General features: G+C 40.8%; 1 protein-coding gene across 1 annotated transcript in view; it reads left to right on the forward strand.

The window, feature by feature from the left end:
* The window catches only part of AGBL4 (AGBL carboxypeptidase 4), a 1,470,506-nt gene that overhangs the window by 887,642 nt on the left and 558,065 nt on the right, over nucleotides 1-24,799 (forward strand). Inside the window, exon 5 of the mRNA XM_068961620.1 lies at nucleotides 2,559-2,775. Within this exon, the coding sequence (XP_068817721.1) occupies nucleotides 2,559-2,775 (217 nt within the window). The remainder of the gene's footprint in view (nucleotides 1-2,558; nucleotides 2,776-24,799) is intronic.

Below are 24,799 nucleotides of genomic sequence, written 5' to 3' on the forward strand. Positions count from 1 at the left end.
GTTCTTTGGGATTGGAATGAAAACTGACCTTTTCCAGTCCTGTGGCCACTGCTGAGTTTTCCAGATTTGCTGCTGGCTTACTTAGTGAAGCAAAGTACACTTGAGTGTTACAGTACCTGCAATTGATTGTTACAGGTTCTGACTTGGAATCAGAAAGAAAAAGATTTGAATCCCAGCTTTGTGATTTACTAGCTTGAGAGCATGGATAAGTAAGCTCCTTAACTTTTATGACCCTCCATGACCACATCTTCTAAGTGGAATAACAACTTAGTGTGGATGAAATCTCCCATATCAGTAAACAAGGATGTTCAGACACCAAGCCATAAAGCAGTGCAGTCACCCCCAACTGTGCACTCCTAGGGATTCAGGATGGAAGCAAAAACAGGATACTGGCCCTAGGTAGTTAAAGTGTATATCAAAGGAACTATTTCAATAAGTCCAAACTCTTTTCTTTCTATACATAGAAAAATGCTGAATTCATTAACTTGAGATATCTGAGTTTTTTCTTTAATTAACAGTAATCTTTTAATGTTCCCATTTCATGTTTTCCATTTAATGTTTGTGTGGGATTCATAACAGCCTGGATAGAGGCAAGCAGTATAAGCCAAAATATGGACAGCATCAGTGCCATGTTATGTTTCCTCTTCCACAGAAAGTCCATAGCCTGACCTCCCTTCCTGACCACTGAGGCAGCCTCAGAGAGATACAAGGTAGAAACAAGGTTCTATAACTAATTGCTAACATGTTAGAATGCTTTGGAGCTCTTTGGAAAAAACCCTGATGCTGGAAAAAATTGAGAGCAGGAGGAGAAGGGGGCAACAGAGGAGGAGAAGGGGGCAACAGAGGATGAGAAGGTTGCAAGGCATCATCAACTCGACAGACATGAGTTTGAGCAAACTCCAAGAGGTATTGAAGGATAAAGCAATGGCACCCCACCACAGTACTCTTGCCTGGAAAATCACATGGACAGCGGAGCCTGGTAGGCTGCAGTCCATGGGGTCGCTAAGAGTCAGACACGACTGAGCGACTTCCCTTTCACTTTTCACTTTCACACATTGGAGAAGGAAATGGCAACCCACTCCAGTGTTCTTGCCTGGAGAATTCCAAGGACGGGGCAGCCTGGTGGGCTGCCATCTATGGGGTTGCACAGAGTCGCAACTGAAGCGACTTAGCAGCAGTAGTAGCAGCAACAAAGCCTGGTGTGCAATAGTCCAAGGGGTCACAAAGAGTAAAACACCACTTAGTGACTGAACAACAACAAGGAGACCTTGAATTATCAGTGGACAGTCATGGAAAAGGCACAGTTTGATATGGGTTTTGTAGGATTAATAGGATTTTAAGAGACACAAATAAGAGACATTCTCTGTAGGGAAATAGCGAATCATTTGGATACTATACAAATGAGGGAGTGCAGTGAGCCTGTGAAGTGGGTGAATGTAAAGATGTTATGGGAATTATGACTGGAACATTTTGCCTTTTCTCATATATATGTTTTAGTGTTGCTTGTTCAGGAATGAACATGTTAACTTAGCAGAATTGCTTACACAGTGCATTTTAAAGCAGTATTTCCCCAAATGCTTCTTTGTAAAATTAGTCTCATGGAATACTCTGTAGAAAAATAATAAACAATAGTAATAATTTAAAGAAATGTTGAATATTCTTTTCTTCTCCCTTGAATATTCACAGTGTGTATTAACTTATTTTAAAAGACCCGAATTAGTGTTATAATACCAAAACCTGACTTCCCTGGGAAAGTAGGCCTTTCCTATTTATGTGACTATAACATCACACTATTTCCCCTCAATGCACTTTTAGAGTCTGTAACTATATTATATATTTATTTAAATTATTTTGTTGACTGCTTCCCCACCAGGATATATACTCCATGAGGACAAATATCTGTCCTATCTTGTTTACACCAATAATCTAGCACAATGTCTGGTGTTTAACAGGTGCTCAAAATAGGAATAAATGATGAATAAAACTTGTTTGCTTTTGACTTTGAATTGTCTATACAGTAGATAAAGGGTAGGGCTGGAATTTGAACCAAATACTGCCAGATTCTAGTCTTTTTAAAAATGATTAATGAAGCATTTTTGGCTGTGCTGGGTCTTTGTTGCTGCACAGGCTTTTCTCTAGTTGCGGTGAGTGGGGGCTGCTCTCTAGTCGCCGTGTGCAGCTTCTCATTGCTGTGGCTTCTCTAGTTGTAGAGTACAAGCCCTAGATGTGTGGGTTGCAGTAGTTGTGGCTCCTGGGCTCTAGAGCACAGGGTCAGTAGTTGTGGTGCATGGGCTTAGCTGCTCCATGGCGTGTGGGATCTTCCTGGACCAGAAACTAAACCCATGTCTCCTGCATTGGCAGGTGAATTCTTTACCATTGATCCACCAGGGAAGCCCCCCCCGATTCTTTTTGACCAGAGGTTGGTATACACTGTCATTCTTAACCATCACCTAGGATTCTTGATGTTACAGTTTTACTCTTGGGCATTTATTCCCACTGATTACAGTTTGAAGCTTGAATGACTGTTTGATATGCCCAAATTTCTTTGTATCTTTCAGGCAAAGACTGCCGCCCAAAAATGTCTACTACTACCGCTGTCCGGACCATAGGAAAAATTACGTGATGTCCTTTGCATTTTGTTTTGACCGAGAAGAAGATATTTACCAATTTGCTTACTGCTACCCTTACACATACACTCGCTTTCAGCATTACCTTGACAGCCTGCAAAAGAGAAACATGGATTACTTCTTCCGGGAGCAGCTGGGACAGAGCATGGTAAGGCCCACTGGGAAACATGCAGTCTGGGGGAGGAGCTTAGCAACAGTTTTTATAGGATACAAATAATATATATTGGTGCTTTGTAGACTATATGCTGTGGAAATTTTAAAAATCATAGTTTTTTGTGTGTAATATTTTGATACTTTGACTACCAGGAAGTCAAAGAATAGGAGTAACACAGATGCATGTCCTTCTGAATGAAGCTGATAAATCTCTCTAACAAAATACAAAAGTTCTGGAAAATCCCCGAAACTCCGAGGGAAAAAAGGTTTCTACTAGGTTTTGCAAAAGGTGTGAAAGCATTTATGAGTCTAAGCTTATGAGATGAAGAGTAAGTTTGCTTTTTAGTGAATTTAATTTGCCTGCAATACAGATTACCAGGTGGTATGGAGTATGGTTTTTCTGTCCATAGTGTGCTCATCTGTCACTTATTAGGTCCCCAGCCCTTCTTCCTTCCCAGGTTTAGTTATCTGGGTCTGGAGATTTCAGTCTTACAATCTATACTAGTTTCCTATTGCTGACATAACAAATTGCATCGACTTGATGGCTTAAAACAACATAAATTTATTATCATACAATTCAGGAAAAGTCTGAAGTTGGCCTCTCTAGGCTAAAATCAAGGTATCAGCAAGATCTTTAACTAAATCACAGCTATAAAGTCCCTTTTGTCATGTAAGGTAGCATGTTCACAGGTTCCAAGGATTAGAACTTGGGCATTTGGGGAAAGGGGGTGCATTGTTCTGCCTACCACACCTTCCTACTCTCTTTTCCTCTTTTTTCCCTCTGCCCACCCTAAAAGTGTTCTATAAGGATATAAAAGTGTTCTTCATAACAGATGCACAAGCTTTGTTCTCTGTGGTCAGCAGTACTTCCTTCAGCTGCGAATAAAGAATATCGTCCCTCTACTCCAACACTCTTCCTAACAGTGTTTCTGATGGATGGCATGTATATTTGGTGCCTATATCTTTTGAACTGAGACTTGGGACACATGGTGTGTCAGTCAGCCTTCTAGCAAGAAACAGATGGCAGCTTCACATTAGGATGACTTGAGAGGAGCTTAATAAATGGGCCATTTGCAAGGTGTGGGCACTGCGCACAGAAGCCATGGGGTACAGTGCAGTTCCCTGGGGCCTGACAGCGCAAAGGAACTGAAGGGAGGGAATGGCAACCAGAACCCAATAGGAGAGAGTCATGCGGTGGGCCACCTTGAGTGGAACAGTGACCTTCAGTTGAAGAGCAAAGTTAGCCTGAGATGACCCCACAGGGAGGGAGCTGAGAAAAATAAATACAGAGAACCCACTTTCTTACTTCCCTCTGACCTTCTGCCAGGGGTTCCTATTGACCAACCCGATTGGAAATTAGAGGGCAAGAGACCACTGAAGTAATCCATACAGACAAGTCTTTCTGAACAAAGAAAATGGTGAAGAAAGGCAGAGAGTGATTGTAGAGAGCCAAATAGAACATATTAGGTACATATGGTCTGATCAACAATGTATTACTGGAAATAGTGAAATTATTTGGGATGGGACTGTTGGAGAAATTTTGAGATGAATGTTTGCCACACACATGATTTATCATATAAATTAAGAGCAAGAGAGTTTCAGTCAATACTTGTGACTTTTAAGGGCAGTATCTATTTGTTTCAGGCTTTCTTGGTGGCTCAAATGGTAAAGTATCTGCCTACAATGCAGGAGACCCAGGTTCAATCCCTGAGTTGGGAAGATCCCCTGGAGAAGAGAATGGCTACCCACTCCAGTATTCTTGCCTGGAGAATCGCATGGACAGAGTAGCCTGGCAGGCTACAGTCCATGGGGCTGCAAAGAGTCAGATGCCACTGGGCGACTAACACTTCATTTGGTTCATTTCATTCCTATGTCCATTCCAGCACCCTCTTAGATTTATGCCAGGCAGAATCTAGGTGCACATTGAATGGCTATGGAATAAACTACTGAATGAATGAATGAAGATATGTCTAGAGACAATGTGAAGAGCGAAGAGAATCAGAAAGCTGATAGGAGGAATAATAGAATAAGTTCAGCTTTCAATAACTAATACACAAAATGTGTGTCTAAAATAACAGCACTTTAAACAAGACAGAAGTTTATTTCTCTTCCATATACAAGTCTAGATGCAGGAAATCCAGAGCTGATGGTGTGGCCCTGCTCCTGAAAACTATTGGAGTCAAATTCTTTCAGCTTTTTGCTGCTATCCCTAGAAAGTGCCTCTCAATTTCATGGTCATATGTGAGATTCTACCAGCATTTCCATGTTCCAGGAAGCATGATGAAGAAAGTACGGGGAGAAGGGAGAAGACGCAGTTTTTGACACTTTCATGTTTAACCCATTCAATAGAACTCATGTCCACACTTTACTAAAGGATGGATGAGAAAGCAAGTCTTCATCCTGAGTGACTGTTTTCTAACTAAAAATTAGTAGTCCTATAGATATGGAAGATAAGGATAGAGAGGAAGATTGAGACCAAGCTCTGGAAAATTTGATTATCAAATTAAGGAATTATGGCTGTATCCTTTCTACAGATTCAATACCCAGACACTGGGTCAGGCACTTTAGGTACACTCTCTTACTTGTTTTTTGCAACAGTTTTGGGGTAGGCAAGATTATCTCAATTTGGGAAAAATAGTCTAAGGCTAATCAGATAAGTTACTTGGCTAAAGCTAAATGACTAGTTTGTGACTAGGCCAATATTAAACCCATGGCTTCTACTGCCATATCCTGACACTTTGATGGACTCACTGGTGCTTTTCACATTGTACCTACTGAAACCCATAATAGATTTTGAGAAAGTAATTGTAGTTTATCCAAAGCTACATCTTAAGAAAGTAAAGTTAGTGGAAATGCAGGGTGTGCCACTGCTGGCTAAACCAGATTAGGGAAGCTCTGTGGCTTGGTTCAGTCCCACTGAATTGGGTCTCGAAGCAGATTCCAGACTTCAAGGCTTTCTGGCGTACTTTGTAGGCAGGATAATTCTTGGTTACTAGGGCGTTTGATATGGCTCATGTCTGAAGGCACCACTGTAATTAGTTAATCCTTATTCCAATTTGGAGGGAGGATAATTACAAGTAGAAAGCTAAACATGTCAACAGATAATTCTTAGAAAGCTCACAAAGGAAGCAAGATTTTGAATTTCTAGTGCTGAAACTATTAATCACCATGGGCATGGCTGCTATTGCTGCTAATTATATCATTCAGAGGGCTTCCTTGGTGGCTCAGTGGTAAAGAATCCATCTGCCAGTGCAGGTTGCACAGTTTCGATCCCTGGGTTAGAAAGATCCTCTGGAGACGGAAATGGCAACCCTCTCCAGTATTCTTGCTTGAGAAATCTTATGGACAGAGGTGTCTAGTGGGCCGCAGTCCATGGGGTCGCAAAGAGTTGGACACAACTTAGCGACTAAAAAACAACACATCATCGAAAATGGCATTTTATTTTGTTACTCACCAGTGGCCCTTTCTAACCACACCAAAAAAACTGCTTTGTGCATGCACCAAATCCACAATCTGACATTTAAGTTAAACACATCATAGGAAAAATCTTTATTTTCTCATGTTTTAACACTTTTGTTGAGGTACAATTTACATACTATAACATTAACACATTGTAAGGGTACAATTTTATGATTTTTAGTGAATCTATAGAGTTTTACAGCTATCACCACAGTCTCATTTTAGAATGTTTCCATCAACCCCAAAATTTCTTTTGCAAATCCTCATTTCTGCTCCCATCCACAAGAAACTATTAATCTGCTCTCTGACATTATAAGTTTGCCATTTCTGAATATTTCTTGTAAATAGAAAATACATTATTTAGTTGTTCTTTGAATTCAGCTCCTTTTATGTAGCATTGCATTTTTGAAGTTTGATTAATCCATGTTGTAGCATCTGTCAGTAGTTCACTCATTTTTAGTGCTGAATAATATTCTATTGAAAAAGTATAACACAATTTGTTTATCTATTCTCTGGTTAATGGACATTTGGATTGTTTCCTTTAGGGCTAAAATGATTAATTTTATTGTGAACATTCATGTGCATATCTTTGAATGGACATGTGATCACTTTTCTCTTGGGTAGATTTCTAGGAATTGAATCATTGGGTTATATAAGTTCACATGCAACTTAAAACAAAACAAAAAATCCAAAACTGTCACAAGGTATTCCAAGTTAGTAGTGCCATTTTGCATTCCTGCTAATAATGTCAGAGAGAGGGTTTGTAGTGTCTCCATGTGCTTGGTAACACTTGGAATTACCTATATTTTTCAGTATAGCCATTTTAGTGGGAATGTAGTTGTATCTCATTGTGGTTTTAATTTGTGTTGCCCTAGTAACTATTTGTTTGGCCTTTATATATCTTCTCTGATGGAGTGTTAGTTTAAATTTTTTATCCATTTTTTACAAATTGGGTTCTGTTCTTAAATGAATTTTGAGAGTTATTCATGTGTTGTGAATGCAATTCCTTTGTCAGATACATGCTTTATCAATATTCCCCTTAATCCATACCTTATCTTTTCACTCATTTTCTTAACCATGTCCTTTGAGGGATAGAAGTTGTTAACTTTTGAAGTCCAACTTATTTTTTCTCCTATGGGTCATGCTTTGGGAGCCTTATCTAAAAACTGCCTATCTGAAGGCCACAGAAATTTTTTCCTCTGTCTTCTTCTAAATTTTTCATAGTTTTCATTTACATTTAAATCCACGATCCATTTTGAATTAATGTTTTATATATGGCATGAGGTAAGGGCCTTAAGTTCATTTTTCTTTTGGCATATGGATATTTAACTGTTGCAGCACTACTTGTTGAAAAGACTAGCATTTGCCCAACCCACAGAGACTGAGCCAGAACTGTGTCTGAGTGTCTCCTGTGGAGGTATGGGTCAGCAGTGGCCTGCTGCAGGGGCTCTGGGTGCAGCAGACCTGGGTATGGCATAAGCCCTCTTGGAGGAGGTCACCAATAACCCCACCATAGACGCACAAGAACTTACACAGGACTGGGGAAACAGACTCTTGGAATGCACAAACAAAAGCTTGTATGCACCAGGACCCAGGAGAAAGGAGCAGTGACCCCACCAAAAACTGACCCAGACATGCCCATGAGTGTCCACGAGTCTCTGGCAGAGGCATGGGTCAGCGGTGGCCTGCTTCAGGGTTGGAGGCAAAGCAGTGCATGCATGGGACCTTTTGAAGGGGTTGCTATTATCTCCATTACCTCCACCATAGTTTGGCCTCAAGTCAAGCAACAGGAGGGAACACAGTCCAGGCCATCAACAGAAAATTGGATTAAAGATTTACTGAACATGGCCCCATCCATCAGAACAAGACCTAGTTTCCCCCTCAGTCAGTCTCTCCCATCAGGAAGCTTCCATAAGCTTCTTATCCTTCACCATCAGACAGCTGACAGAATGAAAACCACAATCACAGAAAACTAACCAAATTGATCACATGGACCACATCCTTGTCAAGTTAGGTGAAAATATGAGCCATGCCATGTAGGGCCACCCATGATGCGTGGGTCATGGCAGAGAATTCTGACAAAACATGGTCCACTGGAGAAGGGAATAGGAAGCCACTTCAGTATTTTTGCCTTGAGAGCCCCATGAACAGTATGAAAAAGCAAAAAGGTATGACACTGGAAGATGAAATCCCCAGGTTGATAGGTACCCAATATGCTACTGGAAAGAGTGGAGAAATAACTCCAGAAAGAATGAAGAGGCAGAGCCAGAGCAAAAACCACACCCAGTTGTGGATATGACTGGTGATAGAAGTAAAGTCCGATGCTGTAAAGAGCAATATGCATAGGACCCTGGAATGTTAGGTCCATGAATCAGGGAAAATTGGAAGTGGTCAAACAGGAGATAGCAAGAGTGAACACTGACATCTTAGGAATCAGCGAACTAAAATGGACTGGAATATGTGAATTTAACTCAGATGACCATGATATCTACTACTGTAGTTAAGAATCCCTTAGAAGAAATGGAGTAGCCATCATAGTCAACAAGAGAGTCTGAAATGCAGTATGTGGGTGCAGTCTCAAAAATGACAGAATGATCTATGTTCATTTCCAAGGCAAACCACTCAATATCATAGTAATTCAAGCCTATGCCCTGACCAGTATTGCTGGAGAAGATGAAATTGAACGGTTCTATGAAGACCTACAAGACCTTCTAGAACTAACACCCAAAAAAGATGTTGCTTCATTGTACAGGACTGGAATACAAAAGTAGGAACACAAGAGCTACTTGGAGTAACATGCATGTTTAGCCATGGAGTACAAAAAGAAGCAGGTCAAAGGCTAACAGTTTTGCCAAGAGAACACACTGGTCATAGCAAACACCCTCTTCCAACAACACAAGAGAAGACTCTACACATGGACATCATCAGATGGTCAATACCAAAATATGATTGATTATATTCTTTGCAGCCAAATATGGAGAAGCTATATACAGTCAGCAAAAGCAAGACTGGGAGCTGACTGTGGCTCAGATCATGAACTCCTTATTGCCAAATTCAGACTTCAATTGAAGAAAATAGGAAAAAATACTAGACCATTCAGGTATGACCTGACTCAAATCCCTTATGATTATACAGTGGAAGTGACAAATATTTCAAAATGTTAGATCTGATAGACAGAGTACCTGCAGGACTGTGGATGGAGGTTCATGACATTGTATAGGAGGCAGTGATCAAGACCATCCCCAAGAAAAAGAAATGCAAAAAGGCAAAATGGTTGCCTGGGGAGACTTTAAAAATAGCTGAGAAAGAAGAGAAGCTAAAGGCAAAGGAGAAAAGGAAAGATATACCCATTTGAATGCAGAGGTCTAAAGAATAGCAAGGAGAGATAAGTAAGTCTTCCTCAGTGATCAATGCAAAGAAATAGAGGAAAAAGATGGAATGGGAAATGCAAGAGATCTCTTCAAGAAAAGTAGAAATACCAAGGGAATATTTCATGCAAAGATGGGCAAAATAAAGGACAGAAATGGTATGGACCTAACAGAAGCAGAAGATATCAAGAAAAGGTGGCAAGAATACACAGAAGAACTATACAGAAAAAGATCTTCATAACCCAGATAACCATGATGGTGTGATCCTTCACCTAGAGCCAGACACCCTGGAATGCAAAGTCAAGTGGGCCTTAGGAAGCATCACTATGAACAAAGTTAGTGGAGGTGATGGAATTCCAGTTGAGCTATTTCAAATCCTAAAAAATGGTGCTATGAAAGTGCTGCAGTCAATATGCCAGCAAATTTGGAAAACTCAGCAGTGGCCACAGAACTGGAAAAGGTCAGTTTTCATTCTAATCCCAAAGAAAGGCAATGCCAAAGAATGTTCAAACTACCACACAATTGCACTCATCTCACACTCTAGCAAAGTAATGCTCAAAATTCTCCAAGCCAGGCTTCAACAGTACGTGAACTGTGAACTTCCAGATGTTCAACCTGGATTTAGATAAGGCAGAGAAACCAGAGATCAAATTGCCAACATCCGCTGGATCATTGAAAAGGCAGGAGAGTTCCAGAAAAACATCTAGTTTTGCTTTATTGATTAGGCCAAAACCTTTGATTTTGTGGATCACAACAAACTGTGAAAAATTCTTCAAGAGATGGGAATACCAGACCACCTGAGAAATCTGTATGCAGGTCAGGAAGCAGCAGTTAGATCTGGACATGGAAGAACAGACTCATTCCAAACCAGTAAAGGAGTATGTCAAGGCTGTATGCTGTCACTCTGCTTATTTAACTTCTATGCAGAGTACATCATGTGAAATGCCAGGCTGGATGAAACACAAGCTGGAATCAAGATTGCCGGGAGAAATATCAGTAACCTCAGATAGGCAGATGACACTACCCTTATAGCAGAAAGTGAAGAAGAACTAAAGAACCTCTTGATGAAAGTGAAAGAGGAGAGTGGAAAAGTTGGCTTAAAGCTCAACATTCAGAAAACTAATATCGTGGCATCTGGTCCCATCACTTCATGGCAAATAAATGGGGAAACAATGAAAACAGTGACCAATCTAGACAGCATATTAAAAAGCAGAGCCATTACTTTGCCAACAAAGGTCCGTCTAGTCAAGGCTATGGTTTTTCCAGTAGTCATGTAGGGATGTGAGAGTTGGACTCTAAAGAAAGCTGACCACTGAAGAACTGATGCTTTTGAACTATGGTGTTGGAGAAGACTCTTGAGAGTCCCCTGGACTACAAGAAGATCCAACCAGTCAATCCTAAAAGAAATCAGTCATGAAAATTCATTGGAAGTACTGATGTTGAAGCTGAAATTCCAATACTTTGGCCACCTGATATGAAGAAATGACTCGTTGGAAAAGACGCTGATGATGGGAAGGATTGAAGGCAGGAGGAGAAGGGGACGACAGAGGATGAGATGGTTGGATGGCATCACCGACTCTATGGACATGGCTTTGGGTGGACTTCGGGAGTTAGTAATGGACAGGGAAGCCTGGGGTTCTGCAGTCCACAGGGTCACAAAGAGTCGGATACGACTGAGTGACTGAACTGAACTGAACTTACCCTTGAATTATCTTGGCACCTTTCTCCAATGCCTCTACTCAATTTTTCTTTTTTATTTTCAAGGCTGAATTCCTTGGGAGTCATATTTGTGTCTGTGTAAGTCAGTGATGGTCAGACTGAGTTTGTGCTCATCACCCTGAGCCTGTAAGACTTGTATTCTCTGACATTGAATCCCTGTGTGAGAGTAGGGAACCCAAGGTTCAGGCAGTTTTCAGGTCTGCCCTGGCCTTCACTTTGCCTTTTATGCTGTGATTTCTATGGACATTGGTGGAACCTCAAGGTTGTCCAGGTATGGGTTGCTGCTTTAGGCTTCTCATATCTCTACTGTGCCTGCACCCATCTCAGCCAGGAATATGCTTATTCTCGCTATGTAACTCTGGGCCTTCCTCACTTGCCCACAGATAGTGTTCCTGTGTCCGGGCACTGCCTATTTCTCCAAATTAACTGGTTCCCTTCAATCATGACAGAGAAGTTGCCAATCCTCACAGCCTGGCCTGTTCCTAGAATTAAACCAAGCAGGGGAAAAGTAGAATGAATCCAGGACAGAACGTCATCGATTCTCATTCTTACTACCTGAAATTTAGCTGCTTTTAAAACATAGTAGTTTTGAGATTGTTGTCAATTTGTCAATTTTCAAAACACTAATGGTTATTTGTGTCAATCTTGTCCAGCTTGATGTATGTTTTTTGGGAATAGGATCTATCAATATTCTCATTCCAGAATAGGCAGAATTAGATATGACCAACCTAGATAGCATATTGAAAAGCAGAGACATTACTTTGCCAACAAAGGTCCGTCTAGTCAAGGCTATGGTTTTTCCAGTGGTCATGTATGGATGTGAGATTTGGACTGTGAAGAAAGCTGAGCACTGAAGAATTGATGCTTTTGAACTGTGGTGTTGGAGAAGACTCTTGAGAGTCCCTTGGACTGCAAGGAGATCCAACCAGTCCATTCTGAAGGAGATCAGCCCTGGGATTTCTTTGGAGGGAATGATGCTGAAGCTGAAACTCCAGTACTTTGGCCACCTCATGCGAAGAGTTGACTCATTGGAAAAGACTCTGATGCTGGGAGGGATTGGGGGCATGAGAAGAAGGGGATGACAGAGGATGAGATGGCTGGATGGCATCATTAACTCAATGGACATGAGTCTGAATGAACTCCGGGAGATGGTGATGGTCAGGGTGGCCTGGCGTGCTGTGATTCATGGGGTCGCAAAGAGTTGGATATTACTGAGCAACTGAACTGAACTGAACATGAGTTTTTAAATCATACAGCTCTTGTACTGTCAGACATAGTGAAGTATGGCATTATTTTCATATGTCATTGGTCTAGAGGAACATGTAACTTGTATGTGTGTGTGTGTTTTGAAAGTAGTAGATGTAAAGAGCCATTCCCATACCTAGCGATACTTACCAAAAGGAAGAGTCTGCTGCTGCTAAGTCACTTCAGTTGTGTCCGACTCTGTGCAACCCCATAGATGGCAGCCCACCAGGCTCCCCCATCCCTGGGATTCTCCAGGCAAGAACACTGGAGTGGGTTGCCATTTCCTTCTCCAGTGCATGAAAGTGAAAAGTAAAAGTGAAGTCGCTCAGTTGTGTCCAGCTCTTAGTGACCCCATGGACTGCAGCCCACCAGGCTCCTCCATCCATGGGATTTTCCAGGCAAGAGTACTGGAATGGGGTGCCATTGCCTTCTCCAAAAGGAAATGTCTAACAAAGAAAATACTCTGATAGTATATTTTGGAAATCACTAGAAAATCATTTATGTGAGAATAATATTGTCTAGGCTCTGCCATTGGCTACCTCTTTGACCTTGGGAAAAATACTTCTCTATAGGCCTTACAAAGTCAGACCAGATTATTTCAAGCATCCCTTCCAATTTCAATGTAAATTATGTTTCAAATGTTGATGATATCCTGTTGTATCTTCTGAGTCACATATTAGCTTGTTGTAATGGACATGAGTTTGGGTAAACTCCGGGAGTTGGTGTTGGACAGGGAGGCCAGGTGTGCTGCTGTTCATGGGGTCACAAAGAGTCGGACATGACTGAGCAACTGAACTGAACTGAATGTTGCCTCTTACTCTGCCCTTTATTTTATAACAGTGGTAGTTACTGAGAGCTTAGCATGTGCCAAACACAATGCTATGAACTTTGTATACATCTGTCATTCAGTCTTCACAACACCCGTATTAGACAGTTAGCACCACTGTTGAATGTCTGACCCCATGTAACCAGCTTGTCTAAACTCTGGGGATACAGCAATGAAAACAAACATAAATCCATGCCTTCATGGAGCTTACATTCTTGTAGAAAGAGACAAACTTTGTTGGAAAAATTAATCAGGAAAAAGGAGACATTTTGGGGTGAAGGTTTCACTTAGAAGGAAGCATTTAAGCTCTGAGATATAAGTAGTATCTTCTACCATTTGCATTTTTAAAAGCTGAGATACAATGAAATTAATTTTTCTGTGTTGTGTAGCTGGGATTTGAAGCCATGCTTTTGTGGACCCCAAAGGATGAACTCTAAACCAGTTCTGGATAAGGAAATATTCTATTAATATTCACATATACAGTTGTTTACTAAATTTTTCCAAAGTCATTCCTCAATACTATAAATATCTAGCAAACACCTTTGTCAGGCTTTGTCTTGGGTGCCAAAGACAGAAAGATGAATACCAAACACAGCTTGCCTCTGAGAAATACTCAGTGTACTGGGTGTCACAATGAAGGCTAATAATGTCAATTATAGTAAGAATGCCAGAACTGAATATAAAACTATGCATGTGGTCTAAGAATCCCACAGTAGAATAGAACCATTGCCTCTCTTGTTCTGAATACTGGATTTCTAGGAAAGTAGCCAGAATTTACATTGGCTTCTTAATTTAATTTATTTACTTTCCATTGTGCTCTATCTTCGTCGCTACACGATGTTTTCTCTGGTTGCAGTGAGGAGGGGCTACCCTTGTTTGTACTGTGCAGGCTTCTCATTGCATCGGCTTCCTTTGTTGTGGAGCACCGGGCCCTGGGCATGTGGGTTTCAGTGGTTGTGGTGTGTTGGCTCAGCAGTTGTGGTCTCCGGGCTCTAGAACATAGGCTCAGGGCTCAGTGGTTGCAGTGCACGAGCTTAGCTGTTCTGTGGCATGTGGGATCTTCCGAGATCAGAGACAGAACCCGTGTCTCCTGCATTGGCAGGAGGATTCTTTACTACTGAACCACCATTAGCTTCTTTAAACAATGAGGCCTTCCTGTAGTAAAATTTTTATTATTGTTCTTTAAATAAAACTATTATTTATTGGATGGTGTTTTTAAAATAAATATTAATTTTAGAATAGTTTTAGATTTATAGAGTTCCCACATACACTTCACCCAGTTTTCTCTAATGTTAAAATCTTATATAACCATGAAAAATTAATCAAAACTAGTAAATTAACATTGGTACATCTCTATTAACTAAACTGTAGAATAATATGTAGATTTTGTCAGTTTTTCCACTAATATTGTTATTTTGTCCCCAGAAACCAATCCAGTATACCACCTTGGCCTACATTAGTAGATTTCATAAGTATAAGTGTGACCTGTTACTCTTGTCCTAAGTTTCAACTTACTGGTTTTAGTTCTTTGTCATAGGCTGCTGTGATCATTTGGAGTTTTGGGTTTTCTTATCTGTAATATTAGTGACATCACTCAGAATTTTTAAAGAATATATTTTTAAAGTATTAGTTTAAGGCAAGGATACAAATGTTTAACAGGCTAAGACCTGAGACTAAAAACAGAGATCCATATATATTATCAGAGACTTCTGTAGAATGACTAACATGGCATTTTTATATTGATTTTCAGGTTTGATTATGCTGCTTACCCCAGTAGAATAAGTCCCCTAAGTGAATAGGATTTTACCTGCCTCCAAGTCAACTCAATTCAATTCAATTTAGTTCAATTTAATTTAGAATTGCTTATGTACCACATACCATAAGAGATCTAGAATTAAATAAAATGTAGTCCCTGCCCCCATTTCTCCATTTTGTTCATTAGGATCATATGTAAAATTTTAAATAATGGCTAGTTGAAATCCATGATGAGTGAGGGAGAGCCATATGGCAAATGACAAAATTAAGAAAAAGGAGTGCTTTCTAAGGAAGGGTCTGGCTAGGTGGGGCTCTACAGTGAGGACCCTGGGCAATAGGAAGTCTCACTGGGATTCTAACCCCTTCTGGTGAGATTGGCTCCCAGATCAGCAAAGTCATAGTGAGAATGGTCTGGTGGCAGAGGGCAGATTCCAAAAGCCATGTCTTGAAAGATTTTTCAGAATCTAAAGCAAACTAAAAATGTGGGAGTCAGACCAAAAAAAAAAAAAATGCAAAATCATAAACTGAAGAAGATAGAGAATGTGGTAAAAATCAGAGAAAGCCAGAAAGCTAGGTAAGGCTGAAGAGAAGCAGAGTAGATGAGTATAAGGAGCTGTGGAAGAATTGGAGATATGAAACTTGGCAGGTTCCACTGCAGTCCTTGCATGGACTTCTGTGGAAAGGCCAGGATCTCATGACCTGATGGGCAGCAAAGTCAAGGAACACAAAGTAATACAGCAGAAGAGAGACCAGAGAGGCCAGTACAGTTCTGATAAGCACGGTATCTTCAAATATAAGGCAGTCACCTTCCATTCTTTTTATTCCTCCTCCTTTTGTTCTTTCTTCCCCTTTGAAGTAAAACATCATGGGGATGCAGCTGGCAACATGAGCAAACAAATGTATGAAAAATAATTACATCTTTTTGGCTGAGTTTTCAAATGAGTAATTGTTGGAAGTCAGTAATCTCAATTATCAGTCTCTAATCTACCTCTCAGGAGAGTTCTATGGACCCCCATCTGCACCAAACCTTGTCCTGATCAGACACTCTAAATTAAAAAGGGCTTAGTGATTTTGGCTCCCTTCCAACAGGCCACTTCACGAGTCACCATGCTCTTGGCATAGTTTTTATATTCCCTCCAAAAAGAATCCAAATATATTGAAGGCAGATACATCCCCTCAGCATCTGGCAGAGGGACTTCCAACCTACCCTATGATGCAGATAACCCGTCAATTCTAAATCTCAGCTCAGGGTGAACATGGGCCTGAAGAGGAGATGCCAAGGAACATGACCCTGGGTTCTCCCTCTGCGCAAGGAGATGCATGTCTGATACACCTCAAGCTGCAGCGGCTGATCCACACTAACACATGCCTGTTCCAAACCTGGGTTTCCCCAGTTCAGTGAATGCCTCACCATCACTCCTGTTGCCCTTGTCAGAAACCTGCCCTATTTAACTCCTTTGTATTCCCTCCTCACATACTATTCTGTCACCAAATGTGATCAAGGCTACAACTCAATTTTCTTAGAATCTCTCTCTTCCTGTGCAGAACACCACCTAGTGGGTGGGCAAAATTCCGAAGCCACCCCTCCAGCCTGGCTCCTGGACACACCCCTACCCTCATCCCAAATAGGGAACAAGCTCACCCGCCTTGGGGAGCCAGCAAGCAAGGGAACCAGTTGTTTGTTCTCACTCCCCCTGTTCCAGCAGGGGCCCCAGTAAAGCCTTGCCTGAAAACAAAAAAGACACTGTCTCTTCCTTATCTCTGCTGCCAGTGCCCTGGTTCTAACTATCTAGGTTTCTTAAGAAGTTACAACTTCCTCCTTAGCCAAAGAGCACAAGATGTGAGATTAATGGCCTCCAGGCTCTCTCTCCTATCCTACTCACATGGCTCTGTCAGCATTACACGGCTGCCAGAAAGGCCCAGACCTCCTCCCATCCTCGTGTTCCCCTCACTTCTTCACTGATTCCATGGTAACTGACCAAGACACAGAGTAACCTCCCATCTAGATTGTCAGATGGCATCCATCTTGCTAAGAGATTGCTGCTTTTAGAGGATTCTTTGTTGTTGTTGTTTAGTTGCTAAGTCGTGTCCAACTCTTTAAGACCCCATGGTCTATAGCCCGCCAGGCTCCTTCTGTCCATGGGATTTCCCAGGTAAGAATACTGAAATAGGTTGCTATCTCCTTCTCCAGGAATCTTCCCGACCCAGGGATCAAACTTGCATCTACTGCACTGGCAGGCAGGTTCTTTGCTACTGAGCCACCTGGGAAGCTCTGAATCATTCTTTCCCTTCCTTTTGAAAAAGACATCATGTAAAAGGACACATTTTCAACTTTATGCTATCAGTCAGTATAACCCACTGCCACTTCTCATTTCTGTTGTCTGCTCACTTCTTGGACACCTCCCTCAAACGTGGAGGACTTTGATCCATAATTATCTTTTCCACTGCTGCCACTATGTTGAGGGATTTCAGTATCCATGAAAATGGCCCATAGAACACCTTGGCCTCTGTTTAAGATAAAATACACCTTTAACATGGTCTGTAAGATCCTACATAATCTGGCATCTGCCTGCTTCTTCAGCTTCTCTCATACCCTCTTACTTTGGAGCCTGTGTCCTAACCACACTAGCCTTCCTACAGTTTATTCTGTGAGCCACAGATTCTCTCCCTCATTTGCATACACACTGGTCCCTCTACCTGAAATATGATTTCTCTGTGGCCCTTTGCCTAACTACTTCATATTCTGCTTTCAGTATCCGATTTGAACATCACTTCCTCATGGAAATTTTCCCTGATAGACTGTTCTGAGAGCTCCTACCTTATGCATCTATAATACACTCTACTTCTCTTTAAAATGCTTATTACTCTTCTGATATTCATTCACTATCTATCTGCTATTCATAGATTTAGGAAATATTTTGTATTTGGGGTATTTATAGGACTAGGTATTTATAGGTAGAAAAGTCATACTGCTCCAGCCAAAATTCCTCCTTGGTGCAACTCTATGCAGTCATATTTTATTTCTTCCTCTGAAACACATTTCCATCTTGTTGAAGCAGAAGATGTCTAACATTAGGGCCCAAGGTCATTTCTTTTATGTGAGTCATAGAATGTCAAAGCCAAGAAGAATCTGGGGCTTTAAAACCATGCTCCCTGTAGCTCTAAGGAAAGATCTGGGCTCGGAACAGTACCTTAGGACCACTGAGGAAGGAGAAAAAAGAGGGGCCTCTAAGATGCCAGGGGATTGGCATCTCTTGCCCTCCTTTGCCGTACATACCAGAGCAGCTCCTACTTACTGGCCTTCCTCATAGACTTGGTTTGAAGAATAGGCTCAGCTGCTAACAATGTTTGTAAACTTACCCCTCTTTACACTGGACCTAGAGACAGGAGGTAAATTTCCTGAGTCACCCAGTGAGATAGTGGGACACCTCTGGCTGGAAGCCCAACTTCTAACCCCTAGGTTGTCCACTGCAGCCCACTGCCTGTCACACCCAGATCCATCTGCAAGGTTTGCTTATTTGTCTACTCTTTCTGCAGACATTAACTGGACACCTACAAGGCAATGAGAAGGAAATTTGATGCCTAAATCAGTAGTGTGAGCCACAGAACCCTGACTCTGCTACTCATGAACTGTGTAACCCTGGGCCAGTTGCTTAAGCTGTCTGCCTGTTTCCTCATACATATTATCTCACTTAGTCACCTCAACAACCTTATGAAGCAGATACTATTATTATCCCCATTTTGCAGATGAAGAAACTGAGGCATAGGGAGGTTAAGTAACTTTTCCAAGATTATACTACTCACAAGTGGTAATACCAGAATGGAAGAAAACAAGGTGTTTGCTTGATAAGGAGTGGGAAAGGAACTTGTAGGAACATGGAAGAGACCCCTAACTCAAGCTGGGGAACCAGGAAGAACTACATAGGTGAGGTTGTATTTGAGTTCTCCTGTGGGACACTTAATAGGTGAGAAGGACATCGGTGACATGGTAAAAGGTACAAATTGGAAATATATCTAGAAGGTCATGTTCAAGATTGGCTAAAGGCTGTAGAGATGGAGGTTCGGGAGTGCAGAGAGGAAAGGTCTGGATCTGTCAAGGGAAATAATTTGGGGGAAGCTGTGGCTCACGGTTAGTCCCAGGCTAAGTCCCCAGCACTGATGCCACTGCTTAGATCTCTCTTGAGGATCATCTTACCTGGAGTAAATCACCATCTACCAATATAAAAAGGAAAAGAGAAAGGGGAAAAAAAGAGTCGAAATCATTAGCTAGTTCTGACATTATCTCTTGGCCATTCCTAAATGACAAAAGTGTTACAAAGACAGTGACTAGAAACTCAGAAATGTGGGTGACTTCGTAAAGGCTCTCAGGGAAAGGAAAATAGAATCAGTTACAAATCATTATTATCCATTTTCTAACAAAAATGTCCTGCTACAGGGAGACTTGATAAATGAACTAAACATTTTCCTAGAATCCTATTTCCTAGCTTTCAGAAAGATTGTTTTGGTTTTAAGGAAACAAATCACTGGTTACAATGTTTGGACTTTTAAAATTTATTTGGCTTAAAAATGGTCTCAAGAATAGGATTTTGAAGCAACTTACATGTTTTTGACCTCAGAACTGATTCAGACTCCACAATCTTATTTTCAAGAAGTTCACTTTGGGGACTTCCCTGGTGGTTCAATGGTTAGGAATCTGCCTGCCAATTCAGGGTTCAATCCCTGGTTGGGGAAGTTCCCACGTGCTGTGGGGCAACTAAGCCTGTGCGCCACAACTACTGAGCCCTTGCTCTAGGGCCTGTGAACCACAACTGCTGAAGCCCAAGCACCCAGAGCCCGTGCTCCACAACAAGAGAAGCCACTGCAGTGGGAAGCCCAGCACCCCAAAACAATGTGAACCTATCTGCAAGAGGTAAAACTGTCAAATTCTTAGAAGAAAATGCAGGAATATGTCTTTGTGATATTAGGCTAGGCAATGATTTCTTAGATATGACACCAAAAGCCCAAGTAGCAAAAAGACAAATTGGACTTTGTTAAAATTGAAAAATCGTAGATGATACCATTAAGAACTTGAAAAGACAAAGTATAAAATGGAAGAAAATGAACTCAAGTCACATATATCTGAAAAGAGACTTGCATCAAAAAACATATAAAGATAATGACAACTGATTAGAACAGCAAAAAGTCCAATTTAAGAATGGACAATGGATCTAAAAAAGCATTTCCCCAAAGAAGATAAGTGGTATGTGAGGACATACAGGAAAATGCAGCATCATTAGCTATCAGGGAAATGCAAATCAAAACCTCAGTAAAATATCACACCCCAGCTTCTATGATGGCTTTAACAAAACAAGACAGATAATAACAAGGGTTGGGGAGAATGTGGAGAAATTGAAACCCATTGCTGATGGGAATATAAAATAGTATAGATGCTTTGGAAAACATTTGGTAGTTCCTGAAAATGTTAAACATAGAGTTACTCTATTTCTCAGCAATTCCACACCTAGGCATATTTTCAAGAGAACTGAAAACTTATGTTCACACAAAGACTTGCAATAAACATTTATAGCAGCATTAGTCATACAATCAAAGAATTATTCATATAACCAGAGAATAGAAACAATGAAATGCCCATTAATTAATGGTCAAATAATTAGTATTTTATATCCATGTTGTTGTTCAAGTTGCTTAGTTGTGTCTGACTTTTTGTGACCCATGGACTGCAGCATGCCAGGCTTCCTCCTCCACCATCTCCCGGAGTTTGCTCAAACTCATGTCCATTAAGTCGGTGATGCCATTCAACCATTTCATTCTCTGTCATCTCTTCCTGCCTTCAATCTTTCCCAGAATCAGGGTCTTTTCCAATGAGTTGGCTCATTGCATGAGGTGGCCAAAATATTGGAGCTTCAGCATCAGTCCTTCCAATGAATACTCAAGGTTGAATTCCTTTAGGATTGACCTATTTGATCTCCTTGCAGTTCAACAGAGTCTCAAGAGTCTTCTCTAGCACCACAGTTCAAAAGCATCAATTCTTTGGCACTCAGCCTTCTGTTTGGTCCAACTCTCACATTTGTACATGACTACTGGTAAAACCATAGCTTTGACTATATGGACCTTTGTTGGCAAAGTGATGTCTCTGCTTTTTAATAGGCTATCTAGGTTTCTCATATCTTTTCTTTCCAAGGAGCAAGTGTCTTTTAATTTCATGGCTGCACTCATCATCCACTGTATATGCATACAATGGATTAGTATTCAGCTACACAAAGGAGTAAAATACTCTTATATGCTATAACATGGATTTTATTTCTCTTTGTGATCGTTCAGTTTTCAAGAATTTTTTTGTTGAATAGATATATTAATTCACATCTCTCTTTAAAGGAGAAACTGATGAAAACATTCAGATTTCTTCTTTGCCTTCTTAAACAGATATCATTTCAGAGAAGGAAACATAAAAATTCTACCAAGTTTTCTTTACTGTGCCTTGGATTGGACTAATTTATTAAATGCTGGACTTTTTTCCTAAATTATTTAACTTTAACCCCCAATATAATTTGATTTCTCTAACTTATCTACCAAACTTTGTCATCAAAAGACAGTTATTTGCTGAAAAGAGAACAGAGGTGTTCTCCAAATTCTGTTATAGGAAAGGTAGTTTCTAGCATATTTTGTACATTTAATGTAGATAATAAGATATTATTTTGACTGCAGTCACTTGAATTAACATTCTCTTTTTCATTCAATAATATTCATACACATTTAAAAGTTTCCTAACTTTGTCTAACTAAGTCAGCAGAATATTACCCAAGCTTGACATTGTCCATGCTGACATTTTACAGGAGTTGGGGTAAGACAGATGGCAGTGAGTTTTCATCTCTTTCTCTCATTCATGATGCCTGTATTGCAAGTGGCTGAAGTCATGCAAATTTAGACCTAGAAAGACCCTGAATGAATAGTCTTCTAACACTTTCCTTTTTTTTGGGTGTTAGTTCTAAAAGGTCTTGTAGGTCTTCATAAAAAGGCAAACCATTCAATATCACAGTTATCCAAGTCTATGCCCCAACCAGTAATGCTGAAGAAGCTGAAGTTGAACGGTTTTATGAAGACCTACAAGACCTTTTAGAACTAACACCCAAAAAAGATGTCCTTTTCATTATAGGGGACTGGAATGCAAAAGTAGGAAGTCAAGAAACACCTGGAGGAACAGGCAAATTTGGCCTTGGAATGCAGAATGAAGCAGGGCAAAGACTAATAGAGTTTTGCCAAGAAAATGCACTGATCATAGCAAACACCCTCTTCCAACAACACAAGAGAAGACTCTACACATGGACATCACCAGATGGTCAACATTGAAATCAGATTGATTATATTCTATGCAGCCAAAAATGGAGAAGCTCTATACAGTCAACAAAAATAAGACCAGGAGCTGACTGTGGCTCAGATCATGAACTCCTTATTACCAAATTCAGACTTAAATTGAAGAAAGTAGGGAAAACCGCTAGACCATTCAGGTATGACCTAAATCAAATCCCTTATGATTATACAGTGGAAGTGAGAAATAGATTTAAGAGCCTAGATCTGATAGATAGAGTGCCTGAACTACTATGGAATTAAGTTTGTGACATTGTGCAGGAGACAGGGATCAAGACCATCCCCATGGAAAAGAAATGCAAAAAAGCAAAATGGCTGTCTGGGGAGGCCTTAAAAATAGCTATGAAGAGAAGAGAGGTGAAAAGCAAAGGATAAAAGGAAAGATAGAGGCATCTAAATGCAGAGTTCCAAAGAATAGCAGGAAGAGATAAGAAAGCCTTCTTCAGCAATCAATGCAAAGAAATAGAGGAAAACCACAGATTGGGAAAGACTAGAGATCTCTTCAAGAAAATTAGAGATACCAAGGGAACATTTCATACAAAGATGGGCTCGATAAAGGACAGAAATGGTATGGACCTAAGAGAAGCAGAAGATATTAAGAAGAGGTGGCAAGAATACATGGAAGAACTGTACAAAAAAAGATCTTCACGACCCAGATAATCATGATGATGTGATCACTAATCTAGAAGTCAAGTGGGCCTTAGAAAGCATCACTACGAACAAAGCTAGTGGAGGTGATGGAATTCCAATTGAGCTGTTCCAAATCCTGAAAGATAATGCTGTGAAAGTGCTGCACTCAATATGCCAGCAAGTTTGGAAAACTCAGCAGTGGCCACAGGACTGGAAAAGGTCAGTTTTCTTTCCAATTCCAAAGAAAGGCAATGCCAAAGAATGCTCAAACTACCAAACAATTGCACTCATCTCACATGCTAGTAAAGTAATACTCAAAATTCTCCAAGCCAGGCTTCAGCAATACGTAAACCGTGAACTCCCTGATGTTCAAGCTGGTTTTAGAAAAGGCAGAGGAACTGGAGATCAAATTGCCAACATCCGCTGGATCATGGAAAAAGCAAGAGAGTTCCAGAAAAACATCTATTTCTGCGTTATTGACTATGCCAAAGCCTTTGACTGTGTGGATCACAATAAACTGTGGAAAATTCTGAAAGAGATGGAAATACCAGACCACCTGACCTACCTCTTGAAAAATCTGTATGCAGGCCAGGAAGCAACAGTTAGAACTGGACATGGAACAACAGACTGGTTCCAAATCGGAAAAGGAGTACATCAAGGTTGTATATTGTCACCCTGCTTATTTAACTTATATGCAGAGTACATCATGAGAAACACTGGACTGGAAGAAACACAAGCTGGAATCAAGACTGCCGGGAGAAATATCAATAATCTCAGATATGCAGATGACACCACCCTTATGGCAGAAAGTGAAGAGGTACTAAAAAGCCTCTTGATGAAAGTGAAAGAGGAGAGCGAAAAAGTTGGCCTAAAGCTCAACATTCAGAAAATGAAGATCATGGCATCTGGTCCCATTAATTCATGGGAAATAGATGGGGAAACAGTGGAAACAGTGGCTGATTTTATTTTGGGGGGGCTCCAAAATCACTGCAGATAGTGACTGCAGCCATGAAGTTAAAAGACGCTTACTCCTTGGAAGAAAAGCTATGACCAACCTAGACAGCATATTAAAAAGCAGAGACATTACTTTGGCAACAAAGGTCCATCTAGTCAAAGCTATGGTTTTACCAGTGGTCATGTATGTATGTGAGAGTTAGAGTATAAAGAAAGCTGAGTACCAAAGAATTGATGCTTTTGGACTGTGGTGTTGGAGAAGACTCTTGAGAGTCCCTTGGACTGCAAGGAGATCCAACCAGTCCATTCTGAAGGAGATCAGCCCTGGGATTCTTTGGAAGGAATGATGCTAAATCTGAAACTCCAATACTTTGGCCACCTGATGTGAAGAGCTGACTCATTTGAAAAGACCCTGATGCTGGGAAAGATTGAAAGTGGAAGTAGAAGAAGACAACAGAGGATGAGATAGTTGGATGGCATCACCGACTCAGTGGCCATGTTTGGGTACACTCCGGGAGTTGGTGATGAACAGGGAGCCTGGTGTGCTGCAGTCCATGGGGTCACAGAGTCAGACATGACTGAGCGACTGAACTGAACAGAACTGATTCTATGTACCCCTGATAAGATTGTGATAATGTGACTCTTTACCTCTGTGATTTTTCTCTCCCAAATGCATAACCCTCAACTAGACAAGAGAA

Source organism: Capricornis sumatraensis, chromosome 2 (assembly GCF_032405125.1).
Source record: "Capricornis sumatraensis isolate serow.1 chromosome 2, serow.2, whole genome shotgun sequence".
NCBI lineage: Eukaryota > Metazoa > Chordata > Mammalia > Artiodactyla > Bovidae > Capricornis > Capricornis sumatraensis.